The sequence below is a fragment of the Bombina bombina genome, chromosome 7 (genome assembly GCF_027579735.1).
Source record: "Bombina bombina isolate aBomBom1 chromosome 7, aBomBom1.pri, whole genome shotgun sequence".
NCBI classification, from domain to species: Eukaryota; Metazoa; Chordata; class Amphibia; order Anura; family Bombinatoridae; genus Bombina; species Bombina bombina.
The window spans coordinates 119,664,471-119,687,838 of NC_069505.1; the positions used below are offsets into that span (position 1 = coordinate 119,664,471).

At 38.9% G+C, this 23,368-nt stretch overlaps 1 protein-coding gene across 1 annotated transcript in view; it reads left to right on the forward strand.

Moving 5' to 3' along the window:
* The first annotated feature begins 2,993 nt into the window (after positions 1–2,993).
* Positions 2,994–23,368, forward strand: part of LOC128636266 (ovochymase-2-like) — a 343,532-nt gene continuing 323,157 nt past the window's right edge. Inside the window, 2 exon segments of the mRNA XM_053689302.1 lie at positions 2,994–3,176; positions 19,243–19,334. Coding sequence (XP_053545277.1) covers positions 2,994–3,176; positions 19,243–19,334 — 275 coding nt within the window.

The window sequence follows — 23,368 nt, forward strand, 5'->3', positions numbered from 1 at the left end:
TCTATCTATCTATTGGGTACTTATAGAGTGCAAACTAATCACCCATGAGGGTCTCAAGGTGCTAAGGGAAAGCAGATAGGAGGAGGGGGGGAAGGGGATGAGCGTCCAGATGAAGAGCCAGGTTTTGAGGTCCTTTCTGAACTTTGTAAGGGAGATGGATTGTCTGAGGTGCAGTGGGAGGGTGTTCCATGTCTTTGCTGCCATGTGGGAGAAGGTTCTTCCGCCCGCTTTGGATTTGCTGATGCGGGGGATGACTGTGAGTGCTTGGTCGGCCGATCGGAGTTGTCTGGCGGGGCTGTAGAAATTTACACGGTAATTGATGTGTTCGGGTCCGATGTTGTTTAGGGCCTTGAACGTGTGGCTAATGAGCTTGAAGGTGATTCTCTTGTTGATGGGGAGCCAGTGAAGGTTCCTTAGGTGTTCGGTGTTGTGGCATTGGCTAGGGATGTTGAGGATGCGTCTGGCTGAGGTGTTCTGGATACATTGGAGTCTCTTTTGGAGTTTGATGGTGGAGCCTGCGTAGAGTGCGTTGCCGTAGTCCAACTGGCTGCTGATGAGGGCTTGGATGACTGTTTTCTTGGTTTCGGTAGGGATCCACTTGAAGATTTTTCGTAGCAGGTGGAGAATGTGGAAGCATGTTGAGGTGATGGCATTGATTTGTCAGTCCATGGAGAGTGAAGAGTCCAGGATGAAGCCTAGATTTCGTGCATGGGCAGATTGGGTTGGAGGGTGACCGAGGGCTGTGGGCCACCAGGAGTCATCCCATGCGGATTTGTTGGGTCCAAGGAGGAGGATTTCGGTTTTGTCAGTGTTCAGTTTGAGCCAGTTGTCATTCATCCAGGCGGCGACTGCTGTCAGGCCTTCGTGGATGTTCCTTTTGGCTGTGGTGGGATCTCGGGTGAGATGATTAACTGGGTGTCGTCAGTGTAGGAGACGATGTTGAGGTCATGGCGTCGGACAATGGTGGCAAGAGGGGCCATGTAGATGTTGAAGAGGGTGGGGCTCAGCAAAGAGCCTTGCGGTACACCACAGTTGACTAGCCTGGGTTTGGAGAAGGGTGGGAGTCTGACTTTCTGGGTCCTGCCCGTGAGGAAGGAGGTGATCCATTCCACGTCTTTGCTGCGGATGCCGGTGTCATGTAGGCGGGTGCGGAAGGTGCTTTGGTCAACATTGTCGAATGCTGAGAGGTCTAGGAGGATGAGAGTGGAGGTTTCTTCTCGGTCGAGCATGGCGTGGATGATGTTTGTGGCGACCAGGAGGGCGGTTTCGGGGTTGTGGTTGCTTCTGAAACCGGATTGGGAATGGTCCAGGGTGTGGTTGGCCTCAATGTGGTCAATAAGTTGCAAGTTGATGGACTTCTCTATGACTTTGGTCGGGAAGGGGAGTAGAGAGATGGGGCGGTAGTTATTTGGGTATTTCAGTTGAATTCTTTATTATTCAGGCTGGCAATCCTTGTAAAATCTCTTTTGTGATTCAGACAGAGCATAAAAGTTTAAAAAAAAGATTTCAATTTATTTCTACTGTCAAATGTGGTTCTTTCCCATGGTAATCTATATTGAAGAGATTCCTAGGTAGGAGTTTTGAGCAATAAATGGCAGGAAATAGTGCTGCCTATTCTGCCTCCCTAACAGAGTTGTGAGATGTGGGTTCCTGAGACTATCTGCTAAGTCTGTATTGACCAGTACTAACCCAATGTAGGTTAAGCAGACAGAGTGAACTCAGCAAAACTGACATGTAGAAGGGTATCTCAGTTGAATTCTTTATTATTCAGAGTGACAAACCTTGTAAATATGCACAGAAATGCAGGTGAAAAGACAGTAGTTCTTACTAGCATGATACACAAAATGGCTCTTACATAACCAGTAAAACTAACAGTACTTGCATAAAAAGAAGGGAGGAGCTAACTGGATACAGTTAGAGTAAGGAACTCCAACAGGGACAAAATACCTATGAAATAATAGGAGTCAGCAGCAAACAGCAGATTCAACACAGAACACAAAAATGACACTGACATCTTGTACTTGCAAATTTGCTGAAATATAGTGCTCCAGGCATGTGCAAGCTCCTGAGCTTACATCTCTGCCTTCAACAAAAGACACAGAGTACAAAGAAGAAAAATGTAATAATAGAAGTAAAATAAAAGTTGTTTAAAATTCCATGCTCTGTCTGCATCATGATAGAGTTTTAGGTTTTATATCCCTTTAAGTATTGAAATTGTCAGTTTAAGTGGGAAAACAGGCAAACGTATCTATTTCAAATGACAAAATCAAGATAGAAGAGCTATCTGTAAACTGTTTAATACACTCCAGCAGATAAAATGGATCTTTGGGAACATATTATATACGAGAACAAAATCACAGTACACTTTCCTTTTAATTCCAAGTTTGGCACCTCCTCCGTCGTCATGGATTCTACACAGATGTTTTGTGCTCTAGTTTGCTTGTCAATCAAGCTGTTTCATGAGAGTGGAAGTGTTCACTTAGCGCCTACTACTTAAAGGGACCCTTAGCTCTGATAAATGACCCCTAGTGGTCAGAAACGTTTATGGAAAATCAGAAAAAATCAAAGCGCCAGCTGACCGGCAGGGTTCAAAATATAAAACCAAATCCTTTACAACTTGATATAGATAAAGAATTTTATTTAAAACAATCTTCTAGACACAGCTTTTAAAACAATTTTTAAAACAGTCTTCTGAACACAACTAGTGTTTCTTGGACAAATGCCATACAAATTACGGTGTACATTCAGTATGTTATCTTACATGGATCCACATATTAACATTTAGAAATTGTAATAAAAACACTCAGAATAGACAATAAAACAAACAATCCTATAACAGTGTCAGCTGCTATAGTTATACAGTTTGAACCAGACCGGTAATTTGTATCTCTAATGCGGTTATCTTGATGTTGCTTTACTATGTACTGGGCGGGTTACCTGCTAAAGTCCCCACACAGTTAGAACCAGAGCGGTAATATCTATCTTGAACTATAATGCAGTTCTCTTGTGTATTTACTGAACGGTTTAAGAATTGGGTTGTGGCCCCAACTCGTAATGATTCCTTGTGTGCTGGAAAAGGTGACCGATCTACTGTACCTCATACGAGGTTCAGTGACCGTTTTCCGCTAGCGGAATGGGATGAATATTTGTGCTGGATACAAGCAGACTATGTGAGGGTAAATCAAAATGTTGGCTTGTGAAATAAAAAAATCAAAATGAAGAAATTCGATTGGTGCTATTATACAGTCCCAAATACAAAAATAAGTGAAAATGAGAAAACACTGTTAAACGATGCTACAAAACGAAAAATTCAAAAATATGCAATTGAAAAAATGCGACTAAAAAAAAAACACACATAAAAACAATGATAGTCTCCCAAATGGTTGCATGTGTATCAGTGAGATGTGCAAATCAGTTAATGCCGAATCATCAAATTCCACTAGTGACCAGCATAATAACAGCCGAATAAACAAACATAAATAGGTGTAAGAAAATAGTCAATAACAAAGTGCTCCAGGTGAGAAATGTGGATAATATTCCTCTTTCTGTGGTAAAACAGTCTATGTGAAGTATTATTCCCTGTAGCGGGGATTGGGCTTCAACGTCAATAGGCAGTTGACAGCTCCAGCATTACCCAGGTGTTTAATCCTTCTGCCTAAAGAAATAGTAATAGTGCAGATTGTTTTTCAAACAAATGTATAAATTGGATTGCTACTCACCAGTCGACGCGTTTCGGTCAAACATAGACCTTTTTCAAGACTGGTTTCATGTAGATTTCAGGGTCTTTAAATACCCCCTACTAAAATTGCCTGTATCATGATCTCGGAAAGAAATTCCTAGCAGTTCCGGTTCATTGGGCTTAGAATATTTATCATCTTTATACATTCGTTTCTATTAAATAATAAGTCTGATTTTGCAATGTAGTATCTTATTTATTAGTATAATGTAAAAATAAATGATTCATTTACTTCTAATGTGTTAACTCCGATATTCCACTAATCTTATTGGTTCACGCGTTATCCCTTTCTTATTGGTTCAAAACAATGGAGGTGTGCACAGTATACCGAGCCTTATTGGCTCATAATTTAATATGTGTGAAGGAGGATATTTCAAGTTACAGCCCACTCTCTTTGCTATTATTGGCTGTTCTTTTCTAACGTAATGTGTTACTCCTATTGATTCCAATAGTGCTGTATATTATTACCTTCCAGTCAGATGTGTGCTATAAAGGAGAGGAACATATAATTTACAGCTATCTGATTAGCCTGATGTAATATGTTACTCCTATTGATCGCATCTTGGATACAGTGCTGTATATTATTACCTTCCAGTCGAATGTGTGCTATAAAGGAGAGGAACATATAATTTACGGCTATCTAATTAGCCTGATGTCTAATTTATAGCCGAAATCCCAATTATGTATAGGCTAATCAGATAGCCGTAAATTATATGTTTCTCTCCTTTATTGCACACATTCTGCAGGAAGGTAATAACATACAGCACTATATCCAAGATGCGATCAGTAGGAATAACACATTACATCAGGCTAATCAGATAGCCATAAATTATATGTTCCTCTCCTTTATTGCACACATTCTGCAGGAAGGTAATGACATACAGCACTGTATCCAAGATGCGATCAATAGGAGTAACACATTACATCAGGCTAATTAGATAGCCGTAAATTATATGTTCCTCTCCATTATAGCACACATTCGACTGGAAGGTAATAATATACAGCACTGTATCCAAGATGTGATCAATAGGAGTAACATATTACATCAGGCTAATCAGATAGCTGTAAATTATATGTTCCTCTCCTTTATAGCACACATCTGACTGGAAGGTAATAATATACAGCACTTTACTCAAGATGGAATAAATAGGAGTAACACATTACGTTAGAAAAGAACAGCCAATAATAGCAAAGAGAGTGGGCTGTAACTTGAAATATCCTCCTTCACACATATTAAATTATGAGCCAATAAGGCTCGGTATACTGTGCACACCTCCATTGTTTTGAACCAATAAGAAAGGGATAACTCGTGAACCAATAAGATTAGTGGAATATCGGAGTTAACACATTAGAAGTAAATGAATCATTTATTTTTACATTATACTAATAAATAAGATACTACATTGCAAAATCAGACTTATTATTTAATAGAAACGAATGTATAAAGATGATAAATATTCTAAGCCCAATGAACCGGAACTGCTAGGAATTTCTTTCCGAGATCATGATACAGGCAATTTTAGTAGGGGGTATTTAAAGACCCTGAAATCTACATGAAACCAGTCTTGAAAAAGGTCTATGTTTGACCGAAACGCGTCGACTGGTGAGTAGCAATCCAATTTATACATTTGTTTGAAAAACAATCTGCACTATTACTATTTCTTTAGGCAGAAGGATTAAACACCTGGGTAACGCTGGAGCTGTCAACTGCCGATTGACGTTGAAGCCCAATCCCCGCTACAGGGAATAATACTTCACATAGACTGTTTTACCACAGAAAGAGGAATATTATCCACATTTTTCACCTGGAGCACTTTGTTATTGACTATTTTCTTACACCTATTTATGTTTGTTTATTCGGCTGTTATTATGCTGGTCACTAGTGGAATTTGATGATTCGGCATTAACTGATTTGCACAGCTCACTGATACACACGCAACCATTTGGGAGACTATCATTGTTTTTATGTGTGTTTTTTTTTTAGTCACATTTTTTCAATCGGATATTTTTGAATTTTTTGTTTTTAAGCATCGTTTAACAGTGTTTTCTCATTTTCACTTATTTTTGTATTTGGGACTGTATAATAGCACCAATTGAATTTCTTCATTTTGATTTTTTTATTTCACAAGCCAACATTTTGATTTACCCTCACATAGTCTGCTTGTATCCAGCACAAATATTCATCCCATTCCGCTAGCGGAAAACGGTCACTGAACCTCGTATGAGGTACAGTAGATCGGTCACCTTTTCCAGCACACAAGGAATCATTACGAGTTGGGGCCACAACCCAATTCTTAACCCGTTCAGTAAATACACAAGAGAACTGCATTATAGTTCAAGATAGATATTACCGCTCTGGGGGTCGATCCGATAAAAATCGTCGCCCGCAAAAGTCGGCGACGCCAATATTTGCGCGGGTTTGGTATCCTATATACGGCGTAACCTAGAAGTTACGCGCGTATATTTCTGCCGTCGCCCGTAGTTTTTTGGGCCATAGGCAGGTATACCAAACCCGCGCAATTTGGTATCCAATATACAGCATAAGGACTTACGTGGCGAAAATGGAGAAATCTTACTCCATTTTCACCTCGCCACAAAAAGCAGCCGTAAGAAGCCTTACGCTGACTATTGGAGCCCCGTAACTCCCTAAACTGGCTGCTAAATAAACCTAACACCTAACGCCTGCGCAATGTCTATCTCCCTGTCAACCTCGATCCCCCGCCGCAATCCCTAATAAAGTATTTAACCCCTAAACCGCCGCCATCTACATAAACTAACCCCCTACTGTGAGCCCCTAAAACCTCCACCATCTAACTGATCTATCCCCTAATGTGAACCCAATACACCGCCGCCATCTATATTAAAATTATTAACCCCTAATTTAATCTACCTACCCCGCCGCCAGCTATATTATCTATATTAACCCTAAGTATATTATAGTTAATATAGTTATTACATTATATATATTAACTATATTAACCCTAATTATATTAGGGTTAATATAGTTAATATAGTTACTATAGTATTTATATTAACTATATTAACTCAATCTAACCCTAACACCCCTAACTAAATTCTTATTAAATAAATCTAATTCATATTATAAACTAAAATATTCCTATTTAAATCTAAATACTTACCTATAAAATAAACCCTAAGATAGCTACAATATAATTAATAATTACATTATAGCTATGTTAGGGTTTATATTTATTTTACAGGTAAATTGTTAATTATTTTAACTAGGTATAATAGCTATTACATTGTTATTAACTATTTAATAGCTACCTAGTTAAAATAATTACCCAATTACCTGTAAAATAAATCCTAACCTAAGTTACAAATACACCTACACTATCAATAAATTAAAGAAACTACAAATATCTATCTAAAAATACAATTAAATAAACTAAACTAAATTACAAAAAAAAAACCCCACTAAATTACAAAAAATAATAAAAAGATTACAAGATTTTTAAGCTAATTACACCTATTCTAAGCCCCCTAATAAAATAATAAAGCCCCCCAAAATAAAAAAATTCCCTACCCTATTCTAAATTAAAAAAAGTTCAAAGCTCTTTTACCTTACCAGCCCTTAAAAGGGCCTTTTGTGGGGGCATGCCCCAAAGAAAACTGCTCTTTTGCCTGCAAAAAAAACCACAATACCACCCCCCAACATTACAACCCACCACCCACATACCCCTAATCTAACCCAAACCCCCCTTAAATAAACCTAACACTACCCCCCTGAAGATCTCCCGACCTTGTCTTCACCACACCGGGCTGAACTCCTCATCCGATCCGGGCGATGTGTTCCAGCAAGCGGCAGTGAAGTCTTCTTCCATCCGGGCGATGTGTTCCAGCAAGCTGCAGAGAGTCTTCTTCCATCGGCGATGTCTTCAAGCAAATCGGCATCTTCAATCTTCTTCCTTCGCTCCTCCGCCGCGGAGCATCCTTCCGGCACGACGACTTCCCGAAGAATGAGGTTCCTTTAAATGACGTCATCCAAGATGGCGTCCGTCGAATTCCGATTGGCTGATAGGATTCTATCAGCCAATCGGAATTAAGGTAGAAAAATCTGATTGGCTGATTGAATCAGCCAATCAGATTCAAGTTCAATCCGATTGGCTGATTGGTTCAGCCAATCGGATTGAACTTGAATCTGATTGGCTGATTCAATCAGCCAATCAGATTTTTCTACCTTAATTCCGATTGGCTGATAGAATCCTATCAGCCAATCGGAATTCGACGGACGCCATCTTGGATGACGTCATTTAAAGGAACCTCATTCTTCGGGAAGTCGTCGTGCCGGAAGGATGCTCCGCGGCGGAGGAGCGAAGGAAGAAGATTGAAGATGCCGATTTGCTTGAAGACATCGCCGATGGAAGAAGACTCTCTGCCGCTTGCTGGAACACATCGCCCGGATGGAAGAAGACTTCACTGCCGCTTGCTGGAACACATCGCCCGGATCGGATGAGGAGTTCAGCCCGGTGTGGTGAAGACAAGGTAGGGAGATCTTCAGGGGGGTAGTGTTAGGTTTATTTAAGGGGGGTTTGGGTTAGATTAGGGGTATGTGGGTGGTGGGTTGTAATGTTGGGGGGTGGTATTGTGGTTTTTTTTGCAGGCAAAAGAGCAGTTTTCTTTGGGGCATGCCCCCACAAAAGGCTCTTTTAAGGGCTGGTAAGGTAAAAGAGCTTTGAACTTTTTTTAATTTAGAATAGGGTAGGGAATTTTTTTATTTTGGGGGGCTTTATTATTTTATTAGGGGGCTTAGAATAGGTGTAATTAGCTTAAAAATCTTGTAATCTTTTTATTATTTTTTGTAATTTAGTGGGTTTTTTTTTTGTAATTTAGTTTAGTTTATTTAATTGTATTTTTAGATAGATATTTGTAGTTTCTTTAATTTATTGATAGTGTAGGTGTATTTGTAACTTAGGTTAGGATTTATTTTACAGGTAATTGGGTAATTATTTTAACTAGGTAGCTATTAAATAGTTAATAACTATTTAATAGCTATTATACCTAGTTAAAATAATTAACAATTTACCTGTAAAATAAATATAAACCCTAACATAGCTATAATGTAATTATTAATTATATTGTAGCTATCTTAGGATTTATTTTATAGGTAAGTATTTAGATTTAAATAGGAATATTTTAATTAATAATATTAATATTAGATTTATTTTAATAAGAGTTTAGTTAGGGATGTTAGAGTTAGATAGGGTTATTATACTTTATATATATATATATAATATAATAACGATATTAACTATATTAACCCTAATATAATTAGGGTTAATATATATAATATAATAACTATATTAACTATATTAACCCTAATATAATTAGGGTTAATATAGTTAATATAGCTGGCGGCGGTGTAGGGGCATTAGATTAGGGGTTAATGTGTTTAATATAGGTGGCGGCAGTGTAGGGGGATTAGATTAGGGGTTAATACATTTATTATAGGTGGCAGCGGTGTAGGGGGATTTAGATTGTAGGCAAAAGAGCTGATTACTTTGTGACAAAGCCCCGCCAAATGCCCTTTTAAGGGCTGGCAAAAGAGCAGTTTACTTTGGGGTAATGCCACGCAAAAAGCCCTTTTCAGGGCTATTTGTAGGGTTAGACTTAGGTTTAGTGGTAGGGATAGTTTAGTATTTTAGGGGTTAAATAATTTAATAAAGATGGCGGCGGGGTAGGGGGATTAGATTAGGGGTTAATAATTTTACAATAGATAGCGGCGGGGTAGGGGCTCACTTTAGGGGGGTAGGTAAGGTAGATGGCGGCGGTGTTAGGGCTCACTTTAGGGGGTTATAGATTTAATATAGCTGGCGGCGGTTTAGGGGTTAATAATTTTATTAGGTTGCGGCGGGCTCCGGGAGTGGCGGTTTAGGGGTTAATACATATTTTATTGTTAGGATAGTGAGGGGGGATAGCGGATAGAGGGTTAGACGTGTCGGGCTGTGTTAGGGAGGCGTGTTAGACTTGTCGGGCTATGTTAGGGAGGCGTGTTAGACAGTGCGGGTGATTAAGACTTTTAGTCAGGTTTTGTAGGCGCCGGCAGTTTCTAACGTGCCGTAAGTCACTGGCGACGCCAGAAATTTGTACTTGCGCAGATTTCTGGACATCGCTGGTTTATCTGACTTACGGCACTTTAGCATCTGACGGCGCAGTATATGGGATAGCTCGAGTTGCGAGCTGAAACTGCGGGCGACGCGGGTTCCCTCGCTTGCGCCGCAAACTACGATCTATATCGGATCGACCCCCTGGTTCTAACTGTGTGGGGACTTTAGCAGGTAACCCGCCCAGTACATAGTAAAGCAACATCAAGATAACCGCATTAGAGATACAAATTACCGGTATGGTTCAAACTGTATGATAACTATAGCAGCTGACACTGTTATAGGATTGTTTGTTTTATTGTCTATTCTGAGTGTTTTTATTACAATTTCTAAATGTTAATATGTGGATCCATGTAAGATAACATACTGAATGTACACCGTAATTTGTATGGCATTTGTCCAAGAAACACTAGTTGTGTTCAGAAGACTGTTTTAAAAATTGTTTTAAAAGCTGTGTCTAGAAGATTGTTTTAACCCCTTAATGACCACAGCACTTTTCCATTTTCTGTCCGTTTGGGACCAAGGCTATTTTTACATTTTTACAGTGTTTGTGTTTAGCTGTAATTTTCTTCTTACTCATTTACTGTACCCACACATATTATATACCGTTTTTCTTGCCATTAAATGGACTTTCTAAAGATACCATTATTTTCATCATATCTTATAATTTACTATAAAAAAAATTATAAAATATGAGGAAAAATTGAAAAAAAATACACTTTTTCTAACTTTGACCCCTAAAATCTGTTACATATCTACAACCACCAAAAAACACCTATGCTAAATAGTTTCTACATTTTGTCCTGAGTTTAGAAATACCCAATGTTTACATGTTCTTTGCTTTTTTTTCAAGTTATAGGGCAATAAATACAAGTAGCACTTTTTTTTTCAAAATTAGCGCTAGTTACATTAGAACCCTGATATCTTTCAGGAATCTCTGAATATCCATTGACATGTAATAGTAGACATCCCAAAGTATTGATCTAGGCCAATTTTGGTATATTTCATGCCACCATTTCACCGCCAAATGCGATCAAATAAAAACAATTGTTCACTTTTTCACAAATTTTTTCACAAACTTTAGGTTTCTCACTGAAATTATTTACAAACAGCTTGTGCAATTATGGCATAAATGGTTGTAAATTATTCTCTGGGATCCCCTTTGTTCAGAAATAGCAGACTTATATGACTTTGGTGTTGCTTTTTGGTAATTAGAATGCCACTAAATGCCACTGCGCACCACACGTGTATTATGCCCAGCAGTGAAGGGGTTAATTAGGGAGCATGTAGGGAGCTTTTTGGGGTAATTTTAGCTGTAGTGTAGTAGACAACCCCAAGTATTTATCTAGGCCCATTTTGGTATATTTCATGCCACCATTTCACCGCCAAATGCGATCAAATTAAAAAAAACGTTAAATTTTTCACAATTTTAGGTTTCTCACTGAAATCATTTACAAACAGCTTGTGCAGTTATGGCACAAATGGTTGTAAATGCTTCTCTGGGATCCCCTTTGTTCAGAAATAGCAGACATATATGGCTTTGGCGTTGCTTTTTGGTATTTAGAAGGCCGCTAAATGCTGCTGCGCATCACACGTGTATTATGGCTAGCAGTGAAGGGGTTAATTAGGTAGCTTGTAGGGAGCTTGCAGGGTTAATATCACATTTAGTGTAGAGCTCAGCCTCCCACCTGAAACATCAGACCCCCTGATCCCTCCCAAACAGCTCTCTTCCCTCCCCACCCACAATTGTCCCCGCCATCTTAAGTACTGGCAGAAAGTCTGCCAGTACTAAAATAAAAGCTATATTTGTTTTTTTTGTTTTTTTAAAAAAAAGCATATTTACATATGCTGCTGTGTACTATCCCCCCCTTAGCCCCCAACCTCACTGATCCCCCCAAACAGCTCTATAACCCTCCCACTCTAACTTAATCTGCGCCATCTTGGGTACTGGCAGCTGTCTGCCAGTACCCAGTTTAGAAGAAAAAATGTTTTTTTTTTAGTTTTTATTAAACTTTTCTGTAGTGTAGCTTCCCCCCACACAAAACCAACCCCCCACCCCTCCACGATCTCTTTTTGTGCTTTTGCACAAACAAGATTTGGCCATTTTTTACTAAAAATATTTTCCATAGTGTAGCGGTTCCCACCCGCTCCCGCCCCGTGCACGCGCCCGCCCGCCACCTTCCGTGCACGCGCGCGCGCCCGTGCACGCCCCCTAACGGCCCCGCCCCCGATCCTGCCCCCCTTGACGTCACAGTGCACACCGATGGCCGCCCACCCGCCTCCCAAGTCGGCTCCCACCCGCCAACGATACCGGCCATCGATGTCCGGTGCAGAGAGGGCCACAGAGTGGCTCTCTCTGCATCGGATGGCCGTGTAAGGTTATTGCAGGATGCCTCCATATCGAGGCATCACTGCAATAACCGGAAAGCAGCTGGAAGCGAGCAAGATCGCTTCCAGCTGCTTTCCACACCGAGGACGTGCAGGGTACGTCCTCAGGCGTTAACTGCCTTTTTTTTGAGGACGTACCCTGCACGTCCTCGGTCATTAAGGGGTTAAATAAAATTCTTTATCTATATCAAGTTGTAAAGGATTTGGTTTTATGTTTCATGAGAGTGTACTTACTAATCAGCAGCTAAATACACATGCACGCTCCTGAGTCTATTTAACTATGCTCTAAGGCAGTTGTCAGCAACCTTGCCACCCCAGAACTACATTTCCCATGATACTCAGCCATCTTAAAGAGTATCTGAGCATCATGGGAAATGTAATTCCAGAGCATTTGGGGTGCCATGGTTCTTGACCCATGCACTACGTTGGAAAAGAAACATATCCTGATATTTTAGGTGATTATTGAGTATATTATGGTTAAAAGGATAAGAAACTCAAAAAATAGTTTTTTGTGATTCAGACAGAACATAACATTTCTAAAAAGTTTCCAATTTACTTCTATTATCAGATTTGCTTAGTTACCATGATATTCAGTGTGCTCCAGAAATGGGCCGGCTCCTAAGCACATGTCCCTGCTTTTCATAAAAATACCAAGAAAACAAAGAAAAATTGATACTGGAAGTAAATTAGAAAGTTGTTTAAAATTGCTTGCTCTGTCTGAAGCATGAAAGAAACATTTTAGGTTACATATCCCTTTAATCCTTACATTAAAGGGAAATTAAACCCATGTATTTTTCTTTCATGATTCCGATATAACATGCAGTTTAAAAAGATCCATATTTATGATTATATATCTACTTCATGCTCTTGGTATCCTTTGTTGAAGAGTAAATGTAGGTAGATTCAGGTACTGCAATGCACTTCTGGGGACTAGATGAAAATTTATGGCTGTGTATATATGTCTTTTGTTATCAGCTCACCAGATCCTAGTAGTGCATTGCTACTCATGAGCATACCTGGGTTTACTCTTTAACAAAGGATACAAAAGAACAAAGTATATCTGATAACAGAAGTAAAATGGTAATTTGTTAAAAGGACCACTAAACACAATAGAATAACACAATGGAAAAGCACTTAGTTTATTTATCTATTTCCCTCCCACTGCATCATGTGATAGCAATAAGCCAATCATAAAATGCATATACATTTATTATGTGAATCTTGCACATGCTCAGTAGGAGTTGGTGTCTCAGAAAGTGTGCATCTAAAAAGATTGTGCACATTTACATAATGGAAGTGATTTAGAAAGTTGTTCAGCATTGTGTACTCTATCTGAATAATGAAAGTTTTAAGGGACCAGTATACAGTTTTATTAGCTATTTAAATATTGACAAAATGAGTTTACATTTTTAGTGTCTATAAAACAATGGGAGGTGCCATGTTGTAACTTAGGTTACCTTCTCTGCTGTGGCCAATTAGGTAAAGTTATAAATAGGTAACTAGAGTATGCAGCCAATGGCTGTGTGGAAGAGTGTTCTGTACTTCCATTTCTAACAGTAATTGAAAATCTCACAATTTCAGAATAGAGTTACAGGAAAAAGGGGCAAAATAAATAATGATAGTATATTGCAGACTTTTTTATATATATATATATATATATATAGGATTTATCATTTTATATGACCACCTCAAAGTGTTTAATGTTTCTTTAACAGCCACATACATATTTCTGGCTATTGATGAACGCACAAATAATATTTCCTGACCGTGTTCAGGGAGAGGACACCAGATTATCAGGTAGATTACGAGTTATGCGCGCTATAGGGAATTTAACGAACGTAACAAAAGTTGTGTTATTTAACCCTCTATAGCGCAGCCATTACAAGTTTTGAAACAGACACCTTGTGCGTGTCATATGGTTGCGTTGAGCTCCATACCGCACACAATACAAACGCTTTTTTTTTTACGTGCTCGTGCACGCTTTCCCCATAGACCTCAATGGGGAGAGCGGGTCAGAAAAAAACCTAAGAACTGCGATCGCGGAATAAAAAGCCCCGTAACGCAGCCCATTGATGTCTATGGGTAAAAAAAAAATATTATATTTAATCCTAACATAAATTCCACTTCTAAACACCCCTAATCTGCTGCCCCCGACATCGCTGACACCTAAATAATGTTTTTAACCCCTAATCTGCCACTCCCGATATCACCACCACTATACTAAAGTTATTAACCCCTATTCCCCTGCACCCCAACATCACCCACACTATAATAAATCTATTAACACCTATTACGCCGCTCCCCGACATTGCCGCCATGAAATAAACTTATTAACCCCTAAACCTCTAGCCTCCCACATCACTACCACTAAATAAACCTATTAACCCATAAACCGCCATCCCCCCACATCGCAACAACCTAAATTCAACTATATTAACCCCTAACGTAACCCTAACCCTAACGTAACCCTAACACCCACTAACTTTAACATAATTAAAATAGAGTTAAATTAAAGTTACAATTAACTTACCTGTAAAATAAAACCTTAGATAGCTACAATTTAACTAATAGTTATAGTGTAGCTAGCTTAGGTTTTATTTTTATTTCACAGGTAAGTTTGTATTTATTTTAACTAGATAGACTAGTTAGTAAATAGTTATTAACTATTTACTAACTACCTAGTTAAAATAAATACAAACTTACCTGTGAAATAAAACCTAATCTGCCTTACACTAAAACCTACAATTACAAAAAATAAAAAAAAACTACCATTACAAAAAATAACAAACGAAATTATCCAAAATAATAAAAATTATTCCTATTCTAATACCTTTTTAAAAAAATAAAAAAGCCACCCAAAAATAAAAAACCCTAATCTATAAAAAACTACCAAGGGCCCTTAAAAGGGACTTTTTGTTGGCCCTTGAAAGGGCCTTTTTGTAGAGCATTTCCCTAAACATAACAGTTCTTTTCCTACAAAAGAAAAACAAACACCCCACCCAATTCAAATCAGCAAATAGGAAGAGAGCTACTGAAATCCTGTTGGCTGTTCAAAACAGCCAATAGGATGAGAGCTTTTGAAATTCTATTGGCTGTTCAAATCAGCCAATAGAATTTCAGTAGTTCTCATCCTATTGGCTGATTTTAACAGTCAATAGGATTTCAGTAGCTCTTATCCTATTGGCTGATTTGAATTTCCAAAATCAAATCAGCCAATAGGAATGCAAGGGATGCCATTTTGAATCATGTACCTTTTATTAAAGATTCAGTATGAAGAGTATGCTCCATGCCGGATGTCTTCAGTTTGGACCCACTTCACGCCGCCGGAACGAAGATAGAAGATGCCGCCTAGATGAAGATGGATCTGCCGGGATGAAGATCCTTCAAGCGGGACTTCAACATCTGTAAGTGGATCTTCGAGGGTTAGTGTTAGGATTTTTTAAAACTTTTTTTGGATGTTTTTTATTTTAGTTTAGGGTTTGGGCTTTTGGTAAAAGAGCTAAATGCCCTTTTCAGGGCAATGTAAAAGAGCTAAATGCCCTTTTAAGGGCAATGTCCATACAAAAGCCCCTTTCAGGGCAATGGGTTTAGGTTTTTGTTATTTATGTTTTTTAATTTTGGGCGGTTGGTTGGGTGGTGGGTTTTACTGTTGGGGGGGTCTTTGTATTTTTTTTTTTACAGGTAAAAGAGCTGTTTAACGTAGGGCAATGCCCTACAAAACATCCTTTTAAGGGCTATTGTTAGTTTATTGTAGGCTAGGGTTTTTTTTATTTTGGGTGGGCTTTTTTATTTTGATAGGGCTATTAGATTAGGTGTAATTCTTTTTTATTTTTGATAATTTAGTTTGTTATTTTTTGTAATTTAGAATTTTTTATTTTTTGTAATTAGATTGTTTGTAATTTTTATAGTAGTGTTATGATTTTGTGTATTTTAGTTTTATTTAACTGTTAGTTAGTTTAATATTAGTTAAAAGGCCAGTAAACCTAGAAAATAATGTTATATAATTCTGCACATAGTGCAGAATTATATAACATTATATTAGTGCTGGCTTTATGTAACATAATATTGCCGGTGACATTTTTATTAAAAAAGGGGGTTTTTCAGACCCGCCCTCTATGCTCTACTGAGCGGGTCTAGTTTTCCCTCTGAGCGCTGGGCAGCTGTCTAGTCACAGCCCGGCCCGATTGCGCCATTACACTCAATGTAGTTTGCTCCTGCTCTGTCTGACAGCGGGCTGTGACTAGACAGCTACCCAGATGCACTCAGAGGGAAAACCAGACCCGCTCAGTAGAGCATAGAGGGCGGGTCTGAAAAAGCCTCTTTTTTTAATAAAAATTTCACCGGCAATATTATGTTACATAAAGCTAGCACTAATATAATGTTATATAATTCTGCACTATGTGCATAATTATATAACATTATTTTCTAGGTTTACTGGCCCTTTAAATAGTTATATTAGTTTAATTGTTAGTTTAAACTTAGTTTTTTTAATTTGACAGGTAAGTTTTAATTTAATTTGAGATAGGGAAATTGTAATTTTAATATAAAGTTAGGGGGGGCGTTAGGTTTAGTTGTTACTAGTTTAAATGAGTTATTGTGATGTGGGGGGCTTTTGGTTTAGGAGTTAATAGTTTAATTTAGTATATTTAGTTGTGGGGGGCTTGCGGTTTAGGGGTTAATAGGTTTATTATAGTGTGGTGGTGGTATAGGGCTTAATAACTTAAGTATAGTGGGGGCGATGTGGGTGGATGGCAAATTAGGGGTTAATTATATTTAAATAGTGTTTGCGATGCAGGAGGGCGGCGGTTTAGGGGTTAATAACTTTATTATAGTGGTGACGATGTTGGGGAGGGCCGGAAAGGGGGTTAATAAATTTTAAAAGTGGCGGTGATGTCAGATTAGGGGTTAATAATTTTAATATAGTGTTTGTGATGCGGGAGGGCCTCGGTTTAGGGATTAATGGGTAGTTTGTGGGTGTTAGTGTACTTTCTAACACTTTAGTTATGAGTTTTATGTAACAATATTGTTGCGTAAAACTCATAACTACTGTTTTCAGATGGTGCTACGGATCTTGTCGTAGGGTGTAATGCAAGTTTTTTAGCCTGAACGAAAAACTTGTAATGGCTGCGCTATAAAAGTCCCATGAAAAAACGTAATTTTTACGAGTGCGGGACTGACGTTGCGTTATAGGCTAAAAGGCTTGAGGTACAGCTATACCAACAAGACTTGTAATGGCTGCGTTGCTGTTTTAACGCTGAAATTGTCATTTTTTCAGCGTTAAAAGACGAACGCACAACTCTTAATCTACCCGATAGCCAGGTATTGTTTCACTGTACCTCTGTCTGTTCTTCCATCCTCATCACCACTCCAGAGAGCTTTTGTGAATTGTGGCTACCTTGTTTGAATGCCTAACAGAAGGGATAGAAAGGTCAAAAATAAAATGTGCATAGGTGCATTTTAATTTGAAATAGAAACATTTTTGCAATATACTTCTTATAAAAGTTATTACAGGTTTTTGTGTGGCATAAACACATATCCTTTGAGGGTCCATACACCAGTATTGTAGGGTTAAATTATAGAGTTCCACTGCGAGTACTGCTAAAATAACATGTTCCAATGTAATTTATCCACTACAATACCCTATTAAGGTCATTTTATTTTATATGTACATAATTTATACAAGAAATTATGCACGGAAAAGGTCTGCCTGCAAAATGTTTTAAAACCATTTAAACCTGTAAACTTGTTAGTAAGATTTGCATAAATTTGCCGTTTAAGTGACACAATTACAAAAACATTGTATTTTGTAAATTGGTTGGCATTAAATGCTACTAAAATGTGAAATAAAAAAACAAAGAAAAAAAACTACCTATTAAAGTTCACATTTAAACGAAGATTAACCTCTTGTTGCTCATCAGCCTGCGTAGTCATAGTCACTCAATATAACAGACACCTGAGCACTTGTGATCACAAAGTAAGCTGCTGTGTGTTGTTGCTGCAAACAGATACCCAGAAGCAGTTTAAGCACACAGTGTTATAGAGCTCTATATCAGAATCCTTGTAACTCTGCCTCCTCTCCCTCCCACAATGTTTCACTCACTAGTGTATTCCTGCTCACGGTGCCCTCTATACTGGTTGTTTTACTGTTTATTAGGTATTTCCTCCCTTATCTTAGTAGTTTTGTCTCAGACAGGCAGGTACCTGTATTACCAGAGTGACCTGCTCACTGGCTGCCTGGATCTTGCTACCTGCTGATACATGAGTTCCCACGTGTACTCACTTGACACCCTCAGAAGTCTGTCCACAGTGTTTAACTCAGCCTTTTCTGCAAGCCGGGCTCCACCAGCTGCCTGTCTGGGCAGTGCCTTCTTGCTATGTAGGTAGAAGTTATAGCCCTCCTGCCCTTTAACACAATGCACACACTCTCTGTTGTCTTACACATGTACTGTTATTTGGCTGTTAGCCAGAAACAGTGTTTATACTTTCATCAGAAAGGCTCAGTGCTGATAGCTTGGTAGCTAAACCAATAGTAAAATGCATAAGGTCATACTCTGATTGGTTAATATTAGAGGTAGGAACAATGCAGAGTGTCTAAACGAGCCCACACAGGCTGTAACCCTGTATGGTAGTAAATAACATTTAAAGCTATGTGACCCGATTGATAGGTGGGCAGGGCTTAGGTAACCAGACCCCCCCCCCCCTCCCTCCCGTGTGGTCCATCCTTCTGCTCTGAGACACAGCATGTCAAAAGATGTTAGCAAGCAGTGCACAGCCTACCTGTCGGCAATACATAATATTTAAAGTAGACAACAAGGCATGATGGATAGGTGGGCAGTACTAAAGCAGCATCCCCTGGCCCACCAGGCAAATGCTCAGTGTGCCCAATGGTTAGTCCAGGCCTGCATTTTACAATTCATAATTAACCCATTTCTGCAAATGACATTGTTTAATTTCCACTTAAGAAAATAATCTCTTAACATTAATCTCATACAGGTCTCTCTAAAGCGTGGAGGGAAACATTTCTGTGGAGGGACCATTGTTAGCGCGACCCATGTGCTCACAGCGGCTCATTGTGTGACTGACAAGTAAGCTCAGCCTGTAGTTCTATGTTAAAGTCTTAAATGTTTGTTAAATATTACATTTTTTTCAAAACATTTAAAAGCACTGTTTGATCAAATCATATTGTTGCTTAAATGTTGTAAATTGAAACTTGGTCAGTGTTTTTCAAAGTATGAGGTGGGCCTTCCGAGGGGGGCTTTAGTACAGGAGGCAGAGGAGCAGTGACACTTTTCACTTCCCTATGGAAGCCCTATGGAAGCCTCAAGTAGCAGCTGACAAAAGATAGAATGTTTTTTTAAGATCCAACAATGACACTTGCCATGTCATGGTGGAATAAGGCAAAGGGGCATGATGTAGGTGAAAGAGAGAAAGACACAGAGGTCAAAATCACCCAGACACTTCATTATGTTTGTTGTCTTGATTAGTAAATTGCATTAAACACAGGAGTAACAAATTGCAAATTGACACGTAAAGCACTCTTTTGGTTGAGCATAACCTGCTCTTGAGAGTTGTGTGTGAACCCTGAGCCGGTTGTAATTTCCCCATATGCTTACCTGTTAAATGTATTTCTTTTGTAGCAGTGTAAGTCCATGATCCATTACTCCTGTGAATTGCTCTTCCTTACCACTAGGAGGAGGCAAAGATTTCCAAACCCCAAGAGCTCAATATAACCCCTCCCACCTCACAGTTACCTCAGTCTAATGTATAGCCAAGCAAAATGAGGTCGGAAAAAGGAATTAGAGTCATAAAAGGAGCAGGAAAAAATATGTGCTCAAAAAACAACCACCTAACAAAACACAGATTTGGGTCTCCTGGACTCTCACCACCAGGAAATAAATTTATTAAGCATGCATAAATTATGTTTTCTTTTCATACAGGTGGTGAGATACCATAATCCATTACTCCTGGGAACTAATACCCAACCTGTGGAGTACACGAGTAATAACATAAAGGGTGGGATTTAAAACTTCTTTTTTCACTGAGAAACCTAAATTCACAACCCCACAGAAACCCAAAAAGAGCATACATCTTATATTTTTTAATGCACTTAAAAATAAATAAGGCAAAAATAAATCAAGCTGAGACAACAGCCTGAAGGATCTTCCTACCAAAGGCTTCCTCAGAATAAGCAAACACATAAAAAATGGTAACATTAATATTTAAATTCTCTAACAATATTTAAATTATGCAAATATTTCTCTAAATCATTCTTGGGATTAGGACACAAAGAAGGAACAGCAATCTCTCTGCTGGTTTTGTCAGAAGAAACAGCTTTAGGAAACAAAATCAAATTTAGCCCTTAAAACTGACTTATCCTGATGAAAAATAAGATAAGGAGGTTCACAGGAAAGAGCAGACAATTCTGAAATTCGTCTAACAGAAGAGATAGTCAAAAGGAATATAACTTCCCAAGAAAGCAGTTTAACATCCACTTTATGCATATGTTCAAAACAAGGAGCCTGCAAAACTTTTAACACCAAGTTAAGACTCCATGGAGGAGAAATTGGCTTAATCACAGTTTTAATATGGGCCAAAGCCAGAGCAAAACCATATATATATTAGGAAGATTAGCAATCTTCCTATGAAACAAAGCTGAAAAAGTAGAAACCTGCACCTTCAGAGAACTGTAGTTAGGCCCTTATCTAGACCATCCTGTAAGAAATGCAAAATCCTAGGAATTCTAAAAGAATGCCAGGAAAAACCATGATCTATACACCAAGAAATAAAGACCTTCCAAACCTTATGAAAAATCTTCCTAGCTGCAGGCTTATGAGCCTGAATCAAGGTTTCACTTACAGAATCAGAGAAACCTATATGTCTAAGGACTAACCTTTCAATTTCCATGCCATCAAGTTCAGAGACTTGAGATCCGGATGAAAAAGTGGACCTTAAGACTCGAGGTCTGATCATAGTGGAAGAGGACAAGTAGAGCAACTAAACATCTGAACCAGATCTGCATACCAAATCCTGTGAGGTCAAGCTGGGGCAATCAGGATTACTGATGATTTCTCTAGGCTTATCTTGGAGATAACTATGGGAAGAAGTACCAGAGGAGTAAACAGATAAGCAAGCTGAAATGACCAAGGAGGTAATAGATCATCCACAAACTCTGCCTGAAGATCCCTGGAACTTGGGAAGTTTGTTGTTCAAATGAGAAGCCATAAGATCTATCTCTGGGAGATCCCAAAGATCCACAATCTGATTGAACACATCCTGGTGAAGATACCGCTCCCCTGGATGTACAGACTGATGACTGAGAAAGTCTGCTTCCCAGTTGTTCACTCCTGGAATATGAATCACACAAATTAGCCAGGAATTTATTTCCGCCCAAGAGAGAATATGCACCGTTTCCCTCATAGCTAGGGAACTGTGAGTTCCCCTCTGATGGTTGACATAAGCCACTGCTGGGACATTGTCTGGTTGGAAATGAAGATGAGATTCCCTTTTCAACAGAGGCCAAGCCGTAAGAGCCCAGAAAAAAGAACATTTATTGGTAACTTCACCTTCCTAGGATCCCAAACTCCCTGTGCTCTCAGAAACCCCCAAACAGCTTCCCAACCTGAAAGACTTGCATCTTAGTGATTACAGTCCAGGTAGGATGAGCAAAAGAAGCCCCCCCCGAATAAAGAACTGATAATCCAGCCACCAGGTCAGAGACTGACTTGCACTGGGATCCAGAAAAATCTTTTGAGATAGTTCCAGAACATTTATTAGAACCTCACCTCCTGAGGATCCAAAACTCTCTGTGCTCTCAGAAACCCCCAAACAGTTCCCCAACCTGAAAGACTTGCATCTTAGTGATCCCAGTCCAGGTAGGACAAAGAAAAGAAGCCCCCTGAATAAAGAACTGATGATCCAGCCACCAGGTCAGAGACTGACTTGTACTAGGATCCAGAAAAAAGTGGAGTATGGCCCCTGCACCACTTACGAAGCATACATAGTTGAAGAGATCTCATGCATCTGACACTGCAATCATGAGCCCAAAAACTTCTATACAAAGAGCAACAGAGGGAAAGGAGACGGATTAGAGGCTCAAACAATCCTCCAAACATGTTGAAGAAACAACAACAGTCAAAGTATATTAATATAACTGTGTTGGTTATGCAAAACTAGGGACTGGATAATAAAGGGATTATCTGTCTTTTTAAACAACAAAAAATCTATTGTAGACTGTCCCTTTAAGCCTATCTTGAGCTTTTACGGGATTCATTGGTACATTGGACAAAAAAAAAAACCTTCCTCGGGGAGGTCTTGTTCTAAATCCTATTCGATAACCCTGGGAAACGATATTTCGAACCCAGGAATCTGGAAAAGACTAGAACCAAGCTGTCTGAAAAAGACATCACCTTCCCCTACCAGGGCCTCTGGATCAGGGACCACACACCTTTATTGCAGTCTTAAGAGAGATTATTTTTTTAGTTTAGTTTGATTTGTTCCAGTTAGCACTAGGCCTCCAGATTGAGCCAGAGGTGCCTTGCTTCTGAGCAGAGGAGTCATTTTTTTGTTCCTTATTCTGTCAAAAGGAACAAAAATGATTGGAAGCTTTAAACTTTCCCTTAGACTTCTTTACTTGAGGAAGGAAAGCCCCTTTACCTCCAGTAACAGTAGATATAATATAATCTAAATCAGAACCAAACAATTTATTTCCCTGCAAAGAAAGAGATAAAAGTTAGCAGACCAGGATTTAAGCCATAAGGCCCTTCTAGCAAGGACTGCCAATGAATGACATGCTCCAAAAAGATCTTCACTAGCAGAGTCATTAGAATACTGTTCTGAAAGACTAGACAACCAGTAAGATGAGGCTACAGCCCCATCTGTAATAGCAATAGCTGGCCTAAGCAAATACTCTGCTTGTAAAAAAAAGCCCTTCTATGAAAGGACTCTAATTTCCTACTTCCTAGAAGTACTGTCTTTGAAAGGGATAATAGTACGCTTAGCCAAAGTGGAAATAGCCCCATCAACCTTAGGAACAGTCTCCCACATTTCAACATTAGCAGCAGGTAAAGGATATAACTTCTTTAACCTTGCAGATGGATTAAAGGAATTACCTGGCTTAGTC